Genomic DNA, 20,665 nt, shown 5'->3' with positions numbered 1-20,665 from the left:
GTCAGCATTGCAGTTGAGGTGGAGAAGAGATGTTCTCTTCTGATGCTCCCTAAATTTTGTTCTCTTAACTGATTGGACCAAGCTGACAGTCAGCTTAGTAGAAGAAATCAGCAGTTTGTCATAAACTGGACTGACCCTCATGCTAATAACAGTCTAGAGGGAAAACTAAGTGGAAGCTGCCAAAGCAGACAAATTGGATGGGAAAGATGAACTGCAAGTTTTCTCTCAAGACTCTTTATGTGTTGGAACAATATAATGATTATGTCAAATCCAATTTGACTCTGTACCAAGATTAAATTCTCTTTCTATTTTCTGTCTCAACTTATGTCCAGCCAAGTTACCCAGCATAGCATATGAGAGGTTCTGCAGTTAGATGGTAACTCATCTAAACTGGATATCCAACGGAGAATATTCAGAGGATATCTGGCAAGTGGCCACTTGGGGAGTTTAGATTTTATCTTTGTTTTGTTTAATGCTTTTTATTTAAACCTACTTGGTCTGATATTAGTATGGCTATTCCTACTTTCACTTCTATCTCATTTTGTTTGAGGTGGACCCCAAATAGCATGGAGTTGGATGTAGATTTTTGGTTTTTATGGTTTGAAATTGTTTATATTTGAAAGGAAGTTTGCATTTATCTTACTAAATAGTGTCATTGTTCTTATTTTGTCATCTTAGTTTATATTGTTTGCCTTAGTCTCTTTTTTTTTACTTATTTATTCATGAAAAACAGATAGAGGCAGAGACAGAAGCAGGCTCCACACAGGAAGCCCGACGCAGGACTTGATCCCGGGTCTCCAGGATCACGCCCTGGGCCGAAGGTGGCGCTAAACTGCTGAGCCACCCAGGCTGCCCTGCCTTAGTCTTGTTTGATATTGCTTTAATCTTGTTTTTCCCAGCCTGCTTGCTGGTTTTTCTTTTTTATTGTCTCTGGTAATTTAGAAAGCAGACATTCTGTTTTTATTTACTTTGTGATTACTTAAAAAAAAAAGAAAATGAACTTTTATTTCTTTACTAACATTAATAATAGGTCAATATCTGTTGATTCCCCTGAAAATAAAAATCACGTACTTTAGTACCTCCCTGTGTTCCCTGCCTCACACCATTTAATGGAATAATTTAGGCTTTTAAAACTATTATTATTTCTTTCTTTACGTTTCCTTAAGGAATACTTTTCACATTTGCATTTCCTGACATAGCCATGTTAACTGTATTAAGAACTACTCAGACATTAATTTTCAAGTTTGTCATGTTATAATTTCCATCTTTGTTTTTTAATAACTTTTTAAACCTCAAATGGGGCTCAGCCTACGACCCCAGGATCAAGAGTTGCATACTGTTCAGACTGAGCCAGCTAGGCACTCCCCATCTTTATTTCTAACATATCTACCCTATACCTAAGTTTTTATTTCTGTTTATTTATTGAATACTAAAGTATTTCTTTGGGTTTTAAAGGAGAGGATGTATCTGAATCTTTGCATATCTGAGAATATTTATGAAATATTCCTATGTCTATAAATAGACATTTATTAAATGTCTATTCTGACACAGCAGTTATAACTATAGCAAACTTTTCTAAGGAAATGATAGTAATATGCAAAGATGTGTGTATGAATTCATTTTGCAGTATTATTACAAAGCAAAAATTACAAACTAATATATGTCTACAAATAGATTGGTTAAATAAAATAAAATTATTTCCAGTAATTATAGCAGAATTATAATCGTTTTATTACATCTTCTAACTGAAATTAATGTAATTATCATTGACATTTTAGCCTGTTACTTGTACAAGTTGTATCATAAATTTAGACCATACAGAGCGAATATTAGTATGTTTAGCTATTAATATTCCACATGATATATTTTTCACTTTTTCAATTGGATCAAATACTAGCTGACTAGATACATGTTATTGAAAAAAATTTAAGAAATTTTAATCTGTTCTTTGTAGTCACTCCATGGATTCCTTTGGGCAACCCAGACCAGAAGATAACCAGTCAGTAGTTAGCAGAATGCAAAAGAAATACTGGAAAACTAAGCAAGTCTTTATCAAAGCAACAGGAAAAAAGGAGGATGAGCACGTGGTGGCATCTGATGCTGAACTGGATGCTAAACTCGAGGTAAATTAGAAGATTCTTTGTATTTCATATAAGTAGTTATTATTTGGAATTATGACTGGAGAACTTGCAGATTTGATAATAGAATTTCAGTTCTATTCATCTGTCAATCAGATCTTCTGAGTAGGTCACATTTCTCACAAATTGAGAATTGGCAGAACTGGTATTATAAATTGAAGAAAAAATAAGTAATTTATCTGGCACATGCATTAGTGTTTAAGCTAAATATTAATGAATTAATTATATTCCTAATTGGGACCGTATACTCCTTATATATCATGCTGTAATATTTTGTACTACTTTTACATGAAATCTTTTTTTTTAAAATTTTTATTTATTTATGATAGTCACAGAGAGATAGAGAGAGGCAGAGACACAGGTAGAGGGAGAAGCAGGCTCCATGCACCGGGAGCCCGATGTGGGATTCGATCCCGGGTCTCCAGGATCGCGCCCTGGGCCAAAGGCAGGTGCCAAACCGCTGCACCACCCAGGGATCCCTACTTTTACATGAAATCTTATACCTCACTGAAATTAATTGAAATCAAAGTGAGTGAGGGTTTTTATTTTTATTTATTTATTTTTTTAAGGTTTTTTAAAAATTTTTTTAAACTAATTTATTTATTTATTTATGATAGTCACAGAGAGAGAGAGAGAGAGAGAGAGAGAGAGAGGCAGAGACACACAGGCAGAGGGAGAAGCAGGCTCCATGCACCGGGAGCCTGATGTGGGACTCGATCCCAGGTCTCCAGGATCGCGCCCTGGGCCAAGGGTAGGCACCAAACCACTGTGCCACCCAGGGATCCCCCAGGGTTTTTATTTTTTTATTTTTTTATTTTTTTAAGTTTATTTCTTATTTAAGTAATCTCTACACCTAATGTGGGGCTCAAACTCAGGACCCTGAGATCAAGAGCTGCATGCTCCACCAAACTGAGTCAGCCAGTGGCCCCTGAGTGAGGATTTTTATAAGTTAGAGTTTTTGTTTCTATAATTAAGGGATAGAGTTATTTGTAATGCATTTTTTGGCTATGTTTTTCATTTTAAATAAAGGAGTAATTCCCATGAAATGACTTTAAACCTACAAGTGTTTTATACTTTTAAGTAATTAAGCTAATTGGAAGAAAGTTTCCTGTATATACAGAAAGGTCTGGGTTTTTAAATGCAGGTTTACTAATTCTATGTATGTATACTAATTGAAGATACCTTTTAAAGATATTTCCAAGCAGGAGTTCTATTATGCTTGGAATATACTCATTTATTGCAATCCTTAAAAAAGTATAGGTCTCAAAATAGGTCATAATCTACCAAGTATTTTTATCCTACAAAATGTAAACTTATGGCCATAACAAATGTGGAAATAACAAATTAACAAGCTTTTACTATTTGCATTGAAAAGTATTCTTCTTAGGATTCAATGACAAACGTGGAAAAAATTAAGTGACTTGATTATAAGTAATAAATGTTTTAAGGCTAAAGGAACTGTTCACTATTTCCTTTTTTTTTTTTTCTGTTCACTATTTCCACATACATTCCCACAGGAGTAGATTTTCCTGTCTTGTTTATACATTATCAGGGAATCCAAGAATATTTTATATTCCTGTACATTAGACAAATATTTGAAATCACCCAAGTACCTTCTCCCACAATTGTAGTATATTTTTAAGAGATAATTTTTCATTGTGTGTATACTGAAATCATCATGTTGTTCACTTTAAATATATTACAATTTTGTCAGGTTATACCTCCCTCACATTTAAAAAACTTTCATTGTAAAAATAAAAAGCAATCATATATATAAATCTTTCAAAGGCCTATGGGAAAAAAACCAACCATGATCATTTCATCATAGTAGAACACTCATGTTTATATCCTTTTTTAGTCTTCCATATGAATTTAAAACAGCTTTTTCAGTTGGTAAGTCCATATACCACATTCATTTCAAACATACTTCAACTTAGGTGGAAAGTTAATGGTGCTCCTCCATTTAGATTTTAGTCTATCACTGATCTTCCTTAGGTCTGATCACATATCAAAATAATAACAAAATTGTTTCAGAGAGGCAATTCAGGCTAAATGGTGACATCATAAATTTTTTTGATACTCAAAGGGTTAGGGCCTAATACTGTGCTGTGCCAAGGTCTTTGTGAACTAAAGTCTTACAACAGTTTTTCAGCATGGGACTTCATGGGAAGAAGGCTGTCCCCTAAAACCTATTTATGCCACCTCATCTCCCTGGGAAAAACCTAAATTTATAGATGTGTGAGAAGAGTTACCTCATGTGTATAATGTATCCTAATCTTAAACTTTAATGTGCTTGCTTTGAAATGGGTGTCTACTGGATGTTTTATTTTTTGTTAGCTATTAGCAACAGTAGTAATGAAGGGAAAATTGTAAACAAAAACAATCCAAAAGTAATTTATTTTTGATATTGTAATACATTGTTTAATTTTTTTTAAAGATTTTATTTATTTATTCATGAGAGACAGAGAGAGAGAGAGAGAGAGGCAGACATAGGCAGAGGGAGAAGCAGGCTCCATGCAGGAGCCCAACATGGGACTTGATCCCGGGTCTCTAGGATCATGCCCTGGGCTGAAGGCGGTACTAAACTGCTGAGCCACCTGGGCTGCCCTATTATTTAATTTTTATGGTTATTCACTGACCTGTTTTGCTTAGGATAATATTGTAGAAAAGCCAGATTGAAAGTTAACATTTTCTAAAGTTATCTGTACTCTTCTCAATTGGCAGTATTGGGAACAGTTTATATTGGATTTACGTTTTTGCTATTTAGGTAGTTTGGAGCTGAGAGGAGAACAGACTTCACAGTTACAAATTTTATTAGTTCCCATGTATTTATCACCATTTTTTCCAGCCCTCATGGGGGAATCTAAATTTTTTACATCAAAAATAAAATCAATACTGAAGTACATCAAAGTCAAGGAAAATAGACCTAGCACCTATAAAAAAAAATGTTCTACTTTCAAAGTGCTTATAACAGATATGTTATATTTGTTTATGGTTCTTTAAATTGTCCTAATAAAATTTGTATTTCAAAGGTTTTTCACTCCATTCAAGAGACATGCACTGAACTTCTGAAGATAGTTGAGAAATACCAGCTAAGAATCAATGGTATGAAATCCTAATAAGATCTATAAAATAGATATTATCCAATAATTCCCTTTGAAAATAAATAATTTACTTGCGTTTTTGAGAATGAAAGATTTAATGTAAAAACAGTAGTTTACTAAACTATTTTGTGAATGGTTCTTTATGACAAAGAGGTGACAGCAGATAGCAGTGGGACTGGGGAGCTAACAAGTGAGTGGGCTTGAGTTCCGCTGCTGCCTCAGAGGTATTGAAGGACTTCTCTTTCAGTTTGTTTCGTGTGTATTTTTTTAAAAGAAGGCTCTATGCCCAGTGTGGGGCTTGAACTCAAGACCTCAAGATCAGGAGTCACATGTTCTACTGACTGAGCCAGCCAGGCACCCCTTCCCTTTTCAGTATTTAAATCACTTTTTCCAAGCAATAAACCAGGGTGAAATTAGGGATGACTATAGTCATTTTTCACTTTAAGCTTATAATTTGAACACTTTATGGGCTCCTCCCACACAGTTACTGGTCTTATTGTGATTAGAGGGTCAGACTTCTAAAACTATGTGGTCACAGACCACTTTGTTTTGTGTTTTATTTTCAATCTGTTGTAAACTGACACTTTTATAATATACAATAAAAATGAATTTCTAGAAAAATGAAATTAAAGAAGATACGTAAAATATAAGCACACTTTTTTATATTAAATTCAACAGATATAGTCAAATTAGTAAAAGTTTCTAAACAGCTTTGTTTAATTTTGGTACTTGTCACAGGCCAGTGACAAATGGTTCTGGACTGGAATTGGTCAGTAGACCTCACTCTGAGTAGTAGTGTACTACATGACAACTTATAGGGTTTCAGCAGTAAAATTGTAGATGTCTATGAGCCTGAAATACTAAGCATAGGCCACTGAAGCCACGGTGGAAGTCAAGATTAAGTTTAGTTTGAATAGGAAACAAATACTTTGTAAGAGGCAATGATAAAATGCATGTCTACACATTTGGAAATGTATCATTTGTGATTTTGTCATTTTGGATTTTTTTTTCCACTAAAGATCAGTCTTTCCTGAAGCAAGGTCCATGAATTCACTACATTAGAACCATCTGGAATACTTATGGATAGGGGGAAACTGATCCTCAGAACTATAAAATCAGAATCTCTGGAAATGGAGCCCCATTGCATTTTTAGAATAAGCCTTTCCTTACCCCAAGTAATTCTTGTGTATAGAGAATTATTGCTGTGAGAATTTTAGTTGTGTGTTTTAAACAAATGGTGAAATGAAACAGTTAACTATACTGTAATTTTTTTTCTAGTTATATCAGAGGAAGAAAACGAACTAGGGCTCTTTTTAAAGTTTCAAGCAGAACGGGATATGACACAAGCTGGTAAAATGATGGATGCTACTGGCAAGGCACTCTGTTCTTCAGCCAAGCAAAGGTTTACTATGTTTTACATCATCCTTTAATCTGTAGTCAACATATAGTTTTGACCTATGTATTTAAATTTGCATATTTATAAAGATTACTTATCATTCTAGTAAAGGGTTAAAAGAGAAATATATTACAGCATATAATTGTTTTGATGCCTAACTTATTTTGTATGTAAAAGAATTACTTAGGGCAGCTCTGGTGGCGCAGCAGTTTAGCGCCGCCTGCAGCCCAGGGTGTGATCCTGGAGACCCGGAATCGAGTCCCGAGTCAGGCTCCCTGCATGGAGCCTGCTTCTCCCTCTGCTTGTGTCTCTGCCTCTCGCGCACTCTCTCTCTCTGTATCTCTCATGAGTAAATAGATGAAATCTTAAAAATATATATAATAAGAATTACTTAAAATTGACATTCTAGGTTGCTTAATTCCTATAAATAGGCTTTAAGCCTATTTAAAATTTTTTTTTAAAGATTTATTTATTTTATTCAGAGAGAGAGAGAGAGAGAGAGAGAAAGAGAGACTGAGAGGCAGAGACACAGGCAGAGGGAGAAGCAGGCTCCATGCAGGGAGCCCGACATGGGACTTGATCCCCGGTCTCCAGGATCACACCCCAGGCTGCAGGCAGCGCCAAATCACTGTGCCACTGGGGCTGCCCTATTTTTAAATTTCTTATGGTTTAAAAAAAATAAATAAATAAATTTCTTATGGTTTAATGTAACAGAGGCACACATATATAAAATATGAATATTTTAATTATTCTCTCTTTTCTTTGGATACTATACTATCTAGGAATACATTAGAATTTTTCCTCATTTTAAGCAGAGGGCATTTTTTCTTCTTAATTATTTGGCATTTATCACTTTACAGATTTTTTTTTCAAATATTTTATTTATTAATTTATTCATGAGAGACACACAGAGAGAGAGGCAGAGACACAGGCAGAAGGAGAAGCAGGCTCCATGCAGGGAGCCCGATGTGGGACTCGATCCCGGGTCTCCAGGATCACACCCTGGGCTGGAGGCAGCGCTAAACCGCTGCGCCACCGGGGCTGCCCACTTTACAGATTTTTTTTTTTTTTTTTAAAGTTTGTCTTTTTTTTTTTTTTTTTTAAATTTTTATTTATTTATGATAGTCACAGAGAGAGAGAGAGATGCAGAGACACAGGCGGAGGGAGAAGCAGGCTCCATGCACCGGGAGCCCGATGTGGGATTCGATCCCGGGTCTCCAGGATCGCGCCCTGGGCCAAAGGCAGGCGCCAAACCGCTGCGCCACCCAGGGATCCCCACTTTACAGATTTTTAACATGAAGATACCTACTGCAAAGAATCTCCTACATTTACTTTTTTAAAAATATTTTATTTATTTATTAGAGAGAGAGAGAGGCAGAGACACAGGCAGACAGAGAAGCAGGCTCCATGCAGGGAGCCAGATGTGGGACTCAATCCCAGGACTCCAGGATTATGCCCTGGGCCAAAGGCAGGCACTAAACCACTGAGCCATCCAGGGATCCCTCTCCTACATTTACTAAATACAGCCAAAATCTTTGAAGTTTCAGAAGAAAAATAAAAACAGGTCTTATCAGACCTATAATGATGATGTATAACTTAAGTGGCTTTATTCTGTAACACCACATCAATGCAAAAGCCCATCATTAAGGAAATTACAAAGGGACAATCAATACAAGGCCCTTCAGTGCCACTAAGTCAAAAAAGCAGACCAGAGGAGCTGGGTTTGATTTGTGTTTCTTAAATCCTTGTTTTTTTTATCCTCATCCTCAGCTGCTAAGAACTCAATACTCATTAGTTCTTCTAGCATTTTATCTGCTTTTCTATACCTAATTTGTCACATGAAAGGCTTTCTATTTATCTAGGAGTATGCTTTGTGAATACAGGATCTCTTTTACCCATCGAACTCTTTTCTAAATGCAGATTTACTTAGCAGGTTATTTATACATGGATTAATATCCAAAATGTTGCAAAAATTATGTATTTCTTAGAATAAGAAAAGAGAGAGATACAGACACGTTATTATTAACAATTCAAGGTTGGCTATATGATCTTTATTTGCTTTCTAAAGTTCCTTAGGCATCTTAATAATTTCCTGTTTTATGGACTCATCTTGACAGCAGATATGCTGATATGCTTTATGGTTTTAAACCTTTGTTTTTATTTGTTTTGTTCATGGGATGTACATTCCTCTGATTTTTACCTCTCCATCATTAGATTGGCCCTGTATACGCCTCTGTCTCGTCTTAAGCAAGAAGTAGCTACTTTCAGTCAAAGGGCAGTATCTGATACCTTGATGACAATTAATCGGATGGAGCAAGCACGCACAGAATACAGAGGAGCCCTGCTGTGGATGAAAGATGTATCCCAAGAACTGGACCCAGACACCCTAAAACAAATGGAAAAGTTCAGAAAAGTATGAAAATACATCCTTTTCCTTTTCTTTATACACATACTCATTGAACTTATACAGAATAATTTAATCAAGACCATAAAATATCAAGCTATTTTCAAAACACATTGTATTATAAGTTCTTGTTTCCTTGGAGATCTTTGAAGTACAAAAACTTTTTACACTTTTTTTTTAACTCTTTGACATCCCTACTCCATCAACCTTTTCCATTAATTTTCTTTATCCTTTTCATAATAGATATCACTGCCCTTTAGGTGTTGCTTCCCTGTACTTTTGGGATTTGTTTGCAGGAGGGAAATAGTTTGTTAGTGAGGAATAAATAAATAATTTAAGTAAAAATTCAAATAAATAACTTATTATAAGAAAAAGTGAAGATTATCAGATTTTTCTTCCTCTACAATACATAGTTTGACCACAGACTTTTAAAATATGTATGGACGTATGTTTTTGCTAAATAAACTACTTATGAATTGTATCCTCTAAATTTACCATATATGAATAATAAAATTCACTTTTATTTCATATGTATTAAGAGTACATATAATACAAATCATAGTTAATTTTTTTTTTCAAATCATAGTTAATATTGATGGATTCTTTACTCTATACCAGGTGTATGGGTCACAGCAACCTGTTATTCTTTCCACTTTATAATCCTTGACAATTAGAATACAATCCAAGGGAGTTGTTAGACAACATTGTGAATACAGTAATGTCACTGAATTATATATTTTTTAATGGTTAAGTTTATGTTATCTGAATTTCCCCTATGCTTTAATAAAGAAGAATGATTTTAAACTTATCTGGACCCAAATAGCCCTGCACAGTCTGGTTGCTGGCACCTGTGCAGCCGCATCTTGCACTTTCTATACTCTAGTCCTTTCCATGCCCCAGGAAGGAATATGCTCTAGCCTCTTCCATATTGTTCTGCAAACATATTAAGCTCTTCACCCACCTCCCACACCCAGGACTTTTGTCTTTGATTTTCCCCGAGCCTGGGATGCTCTTCTCAGAATCTTGGCCTGGCTCACTTATCATCTTTCTGTCCCAGTTCACACATCTTGCATGAGCTCACCAAAGGCCTCCCTGATCATCTTACCAAAAGTTATCGATCCTTTTCACTTGTATGTTATCTTTGCAACTTGAGAGGATCTTATATATTTATTTGCTACTGTTTTTCCTGTGCCTCCCCATTCAGGGATGGTAGGAAAGAACATTGTTTTGTTCACCACAATATCCCAGTGCCTGGCACAAAATAGATACCTTATAAATATATGTTGAATGAATAAATAAGTGTATTAAAGGTTGAGTATTCATACTTGTGTATAAGAAATATGACAGGCCTATATTTAAATTTATAAATCTATCTCCATGATTCAGAACTATTATTAATGCTTCTCAACACTTTAACTTGTCCTTTTTCTGTTCATTCTTCTATTAGCTACATATTATCCATCAGTAGTTTTGGGTGTTTCTTTTTATTTGGAATCTTTGGGGTTATTTCTTCTTAACTATACTTTCCATTTATCAGCATACTTTCTCAGCATAAAGATATTTACTAGAAAGAACCTCCTGCAATTACTAAAAATAGCCAAAATCTTTACCATTAATTATGAAATAATAATACAAGGAAAGGGAATTAGTCTTCCTTATTACAATTTCATGTATCTGAAAATATGTATCATGAGCCTGTGTGGTATATTTATATCTGTATTATCAGTAATAATAACAACTATTATTGTGGTTGCAGGTACAGATCCAAGTGAGAAATAGCAAAGCTTCTTTTGACAAGTTAAAGATGGATGTTTGTCAGAAAGTGGATTTACTTGGAGCTAGTCGCTGCAATATGTTATCTCACTCGCTCACTACCTACCAGGTACCCACCTCCATGGTCAGCATGTCCTTGATGAGTGGTGAGATTCCTTTTTAAAAGTTGTCTAAAGGGTATAAAAAATTGCTTAATTAATCAGATTCCTTTGACTTTGAAAAGTGACTCACCGAGGTTATGATAGAGAATCATAGAATTCTAGGCTGAAAAAGGCCTTAGGGATTATCTACTCCTGTATCTTCATGTTGTTCTCTTTGGTGTTCTAGGAGAGGGAGACTTAGGGGCTATCTAGATTCATGTGGCAGGATTCACAGCTCATTAACCCTGGTTCACCCAGAACTACTCCACCTTGAACTACATACAGTTTCATTTGAAGCAAAGATGCTGTGGCCCAATAGTTTAAAACTTCTGTCATTTTATAGCTGAGGAAAGTGATCCCTAGAATTAAAGTAAGTGGCAATGTTGGGCTAAAAACCTAAGTTTGCTCATGCTGGGTCACGTGTTCTTTTCATTCTGTCAAGTTGCTGTCTCCCACCACTTTCACCTCAGCAGTCTCACCTATGCTTTTATTACCCCAAATCACACATATATAGCATGCAATGAATAAGTCAGATGTTAATTAGTAGCAGTGACTAATTTTAACAGATATTTGTGAATAGCAAAATAGAATAAACTCTATTTACATAAGATAAGAATAATAAAGGGAGTGGACATTCACTGGGGCTTGTAGGAAATCTACCTCCTTCAGCTCAGTACTGTGGAATTCAGGAGTCAGGAAAGTATGCACTTGAAAATAAAAGTATCTGGCAGTCCATGTAGCATACACCTGAAACACAATAGCTATTAGTCCAATTCTCCTTTATTCTCTCCACTCAGCCCCCCCCCCCCCCATTTTGGATAGGAACTTTTAAGCACCAGGAGAATGTCCAATTACTTGATTTGGCATGAGAACACTTTTTTTTGGTCTTTCTTGTGCCATAACTGAAAGACCAAATTTAGTGGCTTATATAATTTTTTTCCTAGTTAGTAAAGGTTTATATATGCTTACCAACATAAAGATTTACACATATACCCCTTGTACAAATATGGTATTTTTGTGCTTTTAACATTTCTCTTTTGGACTCTTCAGAAGATGTTCTCATCTATTAGTATTACTCTCTAGCTGACTCCAGTGTACATTCCAGAGCTGTGTACAGAAGCACATATATGTGCTGATACAGATGCTACTTCTTATGCAGAATTACTATTTACACTGCTTCCTGGTTCCCCAAACCTAGAAATTTATTTTACTTCCTGCTGCTTATTATTCAGCAACCATTCATCTGCCTACACTAGTGAGGAAAAATAGCAGTGAAAAAAATTGTAACTGTAGTGACCACCTTTTTTTTTTTTTTTTTTCCTGCAGAGGACACTGCTTGGATTCTGGGAAAAAACCGCTCGATTGATGTCCCACATCCATGGGGCCTGTACTGGCTTTCGTCCATACGATTTTGTAGCTCTTAAGGTACACTTCTTTCCATTTCTTTTAGAGATATATTATACTTCATTTTGGATAACATTGGAAATGTTTTGTTTTAAGCCTAACTTTGAATTTACAAAACATTGGAAAACATTTTTCTGCACTCCTTCAGCCAGTCGTTTTTCTGTTCTTCCCTGATTCCAAGTGCTCCCAGCAATATTAAATACATAAGAATCCTGCTGGTAGGCTCAAGATACTGGGCCGGGGTTGGGGGGGGGGGATAAAAGAGCGAGCAAGAGAAAAGAAAATTAAAATGTAAACGAGGTAAGAAAAAGTTATGGAAAAGAAAAACTTAAGAGGCACAAGAAACGGAAAATGGTCATTGGTTTTGAAAAACAACTAGAGTACCTACCTGACAATTTTAGAAGTTAAAGAAATTTTCTTTCTTTACTTTTATACAAATGTGGTAGTGTAATTCATGAGCAGAAGTTATGGGTGACTGCAGCTGAAGAGAGTACTGTATTTTATTAGATCAGCTCTTTCTGTTGCCTACATGTAAAAGGTATTCTTGGGCTTTTAACATTTGTATGTCTTCCTGTCGGCCTTCTTTGCATATGGCTCATTTAGCAAAACACCATGGTAAATCATTTCTTCAATTTGAGTAAGCTAGGTTTCAGTGCCTTTGAAGTTATTCTGCCTTTTTTGTTTTTTCAATAGAGCTTGAAAATGTTACTGTTGAGATTACTCAAGCTAGATGTGGTATCTGATAGATTCATATCCTGCTCCTGTATATTTCTGGGGCGTGGTATGGATTTTTAAGTCATGTTCTGATATAGCATCTTCCAGTCTAATAGATACCCTTGTATTAGTCTATGTTTTTTGTTGTGTGTATGTTTTTTTTTCCTATATTAATGCTTCACAGGAGAGCATACTCTGTTTTTAGGCAAATTTAATATCTAATTTCTGTTCAGATGAAGTTGAAAATCTTTAGCCATATTTAGAGCATTGCAGTCAAAGTCAGAAACACAGTGTAAGTCTTCTTTGGCATATCACAGACTTGGAAACCCTGTGGCTAGCCCACGTCACAGTCTGTGTGGTTGCCATAGGCGGCCAGGAGAAACAGGGACACAGGGCTCAATTCAGATTACATTAGCTTACATTTCCCATATTTCTCACTCTCAACTATAGAATTATCCCTATTTTATATTGTTCTTTAGAATTTTTATTCTCATTTTGTTTGCACAAAGAGAGAAACAGATTCCATCTACTTAACATTGAATTTCTTGTCCTTAGCAACTGCAAGACACTCCAAGCAAGCTTACTGAAGACCACAAAGAGCAAATAGAAAGCAATTCTCTCACTGAAAACCTCAATAAGTAAGCAGGCAGAAGTGTGATGCTATGGATACTGATACATGATATATGATGTTTTTGGAAACTGTGGATACTGATACATGATATATTTGGAAATAATTTTTTCTCTTCTGACTTACTGAATATTTATTTCTATGTCATTTTCCAATTAATGTTTTTAAGGTTCTTTTTTTAAGATTTTATTTTTTATTTTATTTATTTATTCATGAGAGACAGAGAGAGAGAGGCAGAGACACAGGCAGAGGGAGAAGCAGACTCCATGCAGGGAGCCTGATGTGGAACTCGATCCCGGGTCTCCAGGATCACACCCCAGGCTGAAGGTGGCGCCAAACCCCTAAGCCACCAGGGCTGCCAGGTTATTATTTTTTTTAAGTAAGCTCTCCTCTCAACATGGGGCTTGAACTCACAACCAAGAGAGATCAAGAATTAGGTGCTCTACTGACTGAGCCAGCCAGGTGCCCCATTTTTCCAATCAATATTAAACATTCGTTTTGAAGCCCTATTTCTCCCCCCATTTTCAACATGGCAGGCAAAGTTGATGGCAAGAGTACAGAACAGATTGGATTGATAACTCCAAATTCTGTAGTTTGGGAGATAGCTTTGTATTAAGAGCCTCTACCCAGTGAATTCCAAAAGGGCCAGCTTAAAAGAGAAAGGGACAAGCGCCAGCAGCTATGAAACAGAAGCTATTAAAAATCTGTCTCCAGAGCAACACAAATGAGACTGGGGCTGGTTACCTGAAAATGGGGCTTCTTGTCATGCACATCCTTTAGGTTGCCTGTTTCCCTTTTATTGCATCTCACCTTTGATTTCATTTCAGAGCTGCCACTTCTCATGTTAACTAGGTTGCACTGAGTGTAGTAGTAGCAAACCCAGAAGTAAGACCCAAACAGTGACAAACCATATATTGTTGAGTGGAAGGTGATCCAGGATATAAGCATGTCCCTCTTTTCTCTTTGGGGAAATCTAAACAAATTTTTTTGCTAACTTGAATATATAAACAATTTAGGATGTAGATTAATTAAATGTATAGTTATAATTGAAACTTATAAGTTATACATTGACATTTAAAATACTATGTTATATAAAATATATTAATTTAGTATTTTTTTCCATTATCACATTTCATGAAAGTTTTATTCAAAATCATCCTCAGCATTATGAAAACTACCTTTTGAGTTAACTGATTCCAAAGCATTTCACTTTTTCTTCCTTCCAAGTTATTTAAAAACCCATGTGTATATACTGTTATTGGAAATTTCATTCCAAGTCATTAGTATCTCTTTGCTCTACAAGTTTATTTTTGTGTGTTTTTTTTTTTTTTGCAAATAAATTCTCTGTAGGTTTCCTCTGCTATCTGAAAGTAGAGTGTCCCAATGAAACATTTCATAAGCCAGTACAGTGTAAGGCAAAGAAGTAATTGCCATTACTTTTTGTGGAAAAAATTTTTGAGTATTCCTAGACCTAAAAAACAACCTCTCTTAAGCTTTTTAGACATCTTGGCACACATCTTGCTAATGTATGCACAGAATAAATGGAGATGAAGCAAAGATGCACACAGACACAGTTCAGAGCTATAATGGCTTAATGCTGAGATGCTGAGTGTAGTTCCCAGGGAAGGAGCTTGGTGGGGCCACTGCTCTGAGTACATGCTGCCTCTATAAGGGCTTTTTGCAAAACAAACACTCAATACTGTATTTGCTTTTTGCCTTTTCTGTAAAAGTGAAAATTGTCTTTGGATTTCTTCCAGTTAGTAAAGATAGGTACTAATATAGGTCTTCCATAGAAGCATAATGCAAATTTTTGAAAAGCAGGGGATACCTATATTGCTTTCTACATATCTTTAAAGATTTATTAAAAACAATCTCTACTACAGAATTGTGAGGTTATACCTCAAGAATAATGCCTAAATCTATGTTCAGTTTCTTCGTCTAATTTATAATCACAGATGGATGATATAAATATCCAAAATTAGTATTTACTGAGAATATTTAGGCAAATATATCTTTTTTGCAAATATAATTTTACTGTTCAAAATAGAATGGTCCACTTTTTCTGCAATTCTTCATACCTTCTCTTTAGAGCCCAAGAATTCTTGAGCAAATCCTGCAGTGCTTGAAAACTAAACCCCACACTCTGACTTTGGTGACAGATGTTGTCTTTGAGGTGGTACTTAGCACAGTGTCTATAATACTGAATACAGTGCCTCATGCTTCATCAGTACTCAGTAAATGTTGAAAGAATAAGAGATGAAGGATTATTTTCATAGTCTGTAGATCTAGAGAAGAAATGACATTTGTCTCAGATTTTAGGAGATCGATCTACAGAACAATATTATACATGTCATCTCAATTAAAAAAAATTTTTTTTAACCATATAAAACTGTAGAATGTGAGTCCCAAGTATATTTTAACCAAAATCTTTGCATTTTTTGGTTTTTACTTTAGGTTAGTTTTGTCAGATGAGGAAATGAGCTTGGGAAATAAACCAGGTAAGATGGTAAATTCATTAAAATGTGAAATGATCACATTTGAAATGTCAAAACAGTTTGTCACAATCTTTTTAAAACAGATTGTATTAATATCTACTCATTTAAAAAACATTAAGTCAATTTACAAATCCCTTCTATATAAAAACTTTTGAGTTAGCTTGCTTTTTTCCCCAGCTTTATTGAGTTAAAATTGACATGTAACACTGTGTAAGTTTAAGGCATATGGTGTGATGATTTGATATAAGTATGTATTGCTAAATGATTATTACTATAAAATTAGTTAACACCTCCATCACCTCACATAGTTACTAAATATTATATCCTTTGGCAACAAGAACATTTAAGATTTATTCTCTTAACAACAGTCAAGTGTGTAATATAGTATTATTAATTGTGGTCACCATGCTGTACATTAGATCCCCAGAACTTAATCATCTTTAGCTGGAAGTTTATACTGTTTGACCACATTTCACCGTTTTTCCCCTCATAGGCCCTATTAACCAACAATCTACTCTCTGTTTCTGAGTTTGGCTTTTTAAGATCTCACATATAAGTGAAATTATACTGCATTTGTCTTTCTCTGTCTAACATATTTCACTTAGCATAATGCCCTCCAGATTCATCCATGTTATTGTAAATGGTAGAATTTCTTTCTTTTTTATGAGTAAATAATACTTGATTCTATTCTACTATATATATGCATATATCTAATATTTTCTTTATCCATTTATTTGTGATGGTTACTTAGGTTGTTTCCATGTCTTGGCTATTATAAATAATACTGCAATGAACATGGGGATGCAGATACTTCTTCAAGATAGTAATTTTATTTCCTTTGGATATATACCCAGAAGTGGAAGTGTGGGAACATATGGTAGTTCTGTTTTTTTTATTTTTTGAGGAACCTCTATACCGCTTTCCATAATAGCTGCACCAATTTACATTCCCACCAACAGTGCACAAGTGTTCCCATTCCTCCACATCCTATACCATATTTGTTTTCTCTTGTCTTTTTGATACTAACATTCTAACAAGTGTGAGGTGATAGCTCACTGCGGTTTTGATTCATATTTCCCTGACGAGTAGTGTTGTTGAGCACCTTTCTATGTATGTGTTCACTGTGTATGTCTTCTTTGGTTGGAAAAATGTGTATATAGGTTCTTTACCCATGTTTTCATCAGGTTATTCTGTTTGCTATTGAGTTATGAGTTCCTTACATATTTTGGATTAGAACCTCTTATTAGACAGTTTGCAAAAATTTTACCATTCTGTAGGCAGATGTGATTGAGTTTTTTGATTGTTGATTGTTCTATTGTTATTTTTTTTGCTGTGCAGAGGATTTTTACTTTGATGTAGCCTTCTTTATTTTTGCTTTTGTTTCTTTTTTGTCCTATGCAAAAAAGTATCACCAACACCAATGTCAAGAGGTTTTTCCCTAGTTTTTTTAAAACATTTTAAAAATTGAAATATAGATGACAAATATTAGTTTCAGGTATTGAGGGGCACCTGGGTGGCTCAGTCTGTTAAGCCTCTGCCTTTGGCTCAGATTATGATCCCAGGGTCCTCTGAGGGAGCCTCATGTCAGGGAAATCCCTGCTCAGTGGGAGTCTGCTTCTCCCTCTGCCTCTGCCTGCCACTCCCCCTGCTTATTCTCTCTCACTCTGTCAAATAAATAAATGAAAATCTATATTAGTTTCAGGTACACAACACAGAGGTTCAACAGTTATGGACATTATACAGTGTTCACCATGAATAAGTATAGTCACCATGCAAAATTATTACAATATTATCGTCTGTATTCCCTGTACTGTACTTTCCATTCTCATGATTTATCTATTTTATGACTGGAAGTTTGTACCTCTTAATCCCTGTTACCTATGTTGCCTATACCTCCATCCCACTCTGCTCTGGCAACCTCTAGTTCTCTATATTTATTTATTTTTATTAAATTTTTTTTATTTTTCTTTTTTAAAGATTTTATTTATTCATGAGAGACACAGAGAGAGAGGCAGAGACACAGGCAGAGGGAGAAGCAGGCTCCATGCAGGGAGCCCGATGTGGGACTCGATGCCTGGACTCCAGGATCATGCCCTGGGCCAAAGGCAGGTGCTAAACCGCTGAGCCACCCAGGGATCCCCAAGTTCTCTATATTTATGTGTCTGTTTCTTTTTGTTGTTGTTTTGTTTTGCCTTTTTTTTTTTTTTAGAGTCCACACGTAAGGGGAATCCTGATATTTGTCTTTCTCTGTCTGATTCATTTCACTTAGTATAATACCTCATAGGTCCATCATGTTGTCATGAATGGCAAGATTTCATTCTTTATTTTTTTTTAAAGATTTATTTATTCATTGTTCCAATTTTAGTATATGTGCTGCCAAAGCAAGCACAAGATTTCATTCTTTTTTATGGTTGACTAATTCCATTCTGTATACATGCATGATGCATATTTATAACATACTATTTTAAGCTAATAACTTCAATAGTGTATGGAAACTACACTTCTCTTCCTCTAACATTTTAATTACATGTATTTACATATTTTATGCTTTAATTACATCTTTTTTATTGTGTATCTAATAACAAATTATTGTAGTTATGGTTATTTTAAATAAATGTTTGTTTTTTTAATTTTTAAACTAGAGTTGAAAGTGATTTATGCACCACTCTTCCAATATTATAGAATCTGACTATATATTTCCCTTTACTGATGAGATGTACAAATTCATGCAGTTTTACAAGGTTATTTAACATCCTTTCATTTCAGCCTACAGAATGTCCTTTAGCCTTCCTTGTAAGGGAGGTCTGGTGGTGGACTTTCTCAACTTTTATTTGTTTGGGAAGGGCTTTATCTCTATTTCATTTCTGCAGGACAGCTTTGCTGGGTATAATATTCTTGAGGCTTTTTTTTTTTTTTTCTTTCAGTATTTTGAATATGTCATATGACTTTCTCCTCGCCTGCACAGTTTCTCCTGATAAATCTGCTCACAGTCTTACAGGGGCTCCTTGATATGTGACAAATCACTTTTTTCTTGCTGCTTTTAAAATTCTGTCTTTGACTTTTGACTATAATTACTATAAGTTGTCTGTCAGTAGGCAGAGCTGCTGCTCATGCTCTGAGGTTGGGGGAAGCCCTTTGACTGCATTTTGTCTTTAAGTGGTGCTATGACTGGAATCTTTGGTAAAGCACTGTGCTCTGAGGTTAGGCAGGGTCAGTAGCTGGGTTTCACTGTCATCTCGGATCAGGCAGGATTACTGAGTATGCTTCTTAGCCAAATGGTGCCGCTGCCTACCCTCTTTTTCTCAGGCAGGGTCATAGGCAGGGCTTCATGATGTGATATGGTCTCAGCCTGTGCTTTGCAATTAGGTAGGACTGCAGAGGCTGGGTTCTAAATCAGGTAGGATGGTGGCTATGCTCTGTTATTAGGCAAGGTTGCTGGCTACACTGCCTAGTTGAGTGGGCCTCATGCTTTACTGCATGATTGGGCAGGGCTTGAGGCTGTGCCTCACAGCTGGGAGTGAATGGGCTCCTTGTTTGGGTGAGACTGCAGGCTGTGCTTAGCAATGGGGCATGGCCACCAGCTTGGCTTCAGTGCCAGGCAGGGCTACAGACTGGAGTTGCTGTAGGCAGCACTGTAAGCTGGGTTGTGATGCTCACTACTAGGGCCTCCTGGTGAGCTAGGCAAGAGGTTATGCTTCCTACTTGGGAGGGGCTGCTGACTTCTCTTTCTGGGTGGGGCAGGATATGCTCTGCAACTTCCCAGGGTCTCAGTCCAGGCTTCCTGGTCAGGTGGAACAGGAGGCTATACTAAGTAAAGAGTTAGCTTTCTAGCAGTACCTAATTAGAAAGTCTATTTACTTTTTTAAGGAAATTTTGATTTTCTCTAAAATTAGACTTTTAATGTAGATATTTCTTTCATAGGGTTGTATGACTAAGTTTCAGGCTTTTCCTCACACTTAAACACATGTTCTTATTTTTTTTATAAATACATATTATATATACAATCAGTATATATTCAATCAGTGTGGCTTCAGAGCCAGAAAAATCAGTTTGAATGCCAGCTTTTAAAAACAAGTCATTTATACCTCTCTTATTTTTCTAAATGAAATATGAGTCATATATTCCTATCTTAAAAAGATATTAAGACTAGAGATAATATTTATAAACTACATAGCATATGATAGGTGTGCAGTAAATGCAAGAGGCATTTTTAAATGAACACATAAGGGCAGCCCTTGTGGCTCAGCGGTTTAGCACCACCTACAGCCCAGGGCCTGATCCTGGAGACCCGGGATCAAATCCCATGTCAGGCTCCATGCATGGAGCCTGCTTCTCCCTCTGCCTGTGTCTCTGCCTCTCCCTCTGTCCTCTCTGTGTATTCTCATGAATAAATAAATAAAATCTTAAAAAAAAAAGTTAAAAACTTAAAAAAAAATAAACGAACACATAAATACAGGTAATACTGATAA

The 20,665-nt window shown here is 35.7% G+C and overlaps 1 protein-coding gene across 4 annotated transcripts in view; it reads left to right on the top strand.

The window, feature by feature from the left end:
- The window catches only part of ICA1L (islet cell autoantigen 1 like), an 82,883-nt gene that overhangs the window by 24,408 nt on the left and 37,810 nt on the right, over positions 1-20,665 (top strand). For all 4 annotated transcript variants that reach the window (XM_041737239.1, XM_041737240.1, XM_041737238.1 and 1 more), the window contains 8 exons: positions 1,955-2,123; positions 5,171-5,243; positions 6,521-6,644; positions 8,853-9,051; positions 10,799-10,924; positions 12,282-12,380; positions 13,629-13,711; positions 16,156-16,199. In XM_041737239.1, coding sequence (XP_041593173.1) covers positions 1,962-2,123; positions 5,171-5,243; positions 6,521-6,644; positions 8,853-9,051; positions 10,799-10,924; positions 12,282-12,380; positions 13,629-13,711; positions 16,156-16,199 — 910 coding nt within the window. In that variant the 5' untranslated portion in view covers positions 1,955-1,961. The remainder of the gene's footprint in view (positions 1-1,954; positions 2,124-5,170; positions 5,244-6,520; positions 6,645-8,852; positions 9,052-10,798; positions 10,925-12,281; positions 12,381-13,628; positions 13,712-16,155; positions 16,200-20,665) is intronic.

Source organism: Vulpes lagopus, chromosome 22, assembly GCF_018345385.1.
Source record: "Vulpes lagopus strain Blue_001 chromosome 22, ASM1834538v1, whole genome shotgun sequence".
Taxonomy (NCBI): Eukaryota; Metazoa; Chordata; class Mammalia; order Carnivora; family Canidae; genus Vulpes; species Vulpes lagopus.
The sequence above is the reverse complement of the archived record's forward strand: the minus strand, read 5'-3'. Positions and strand labels throughout refer to the sequence as shown.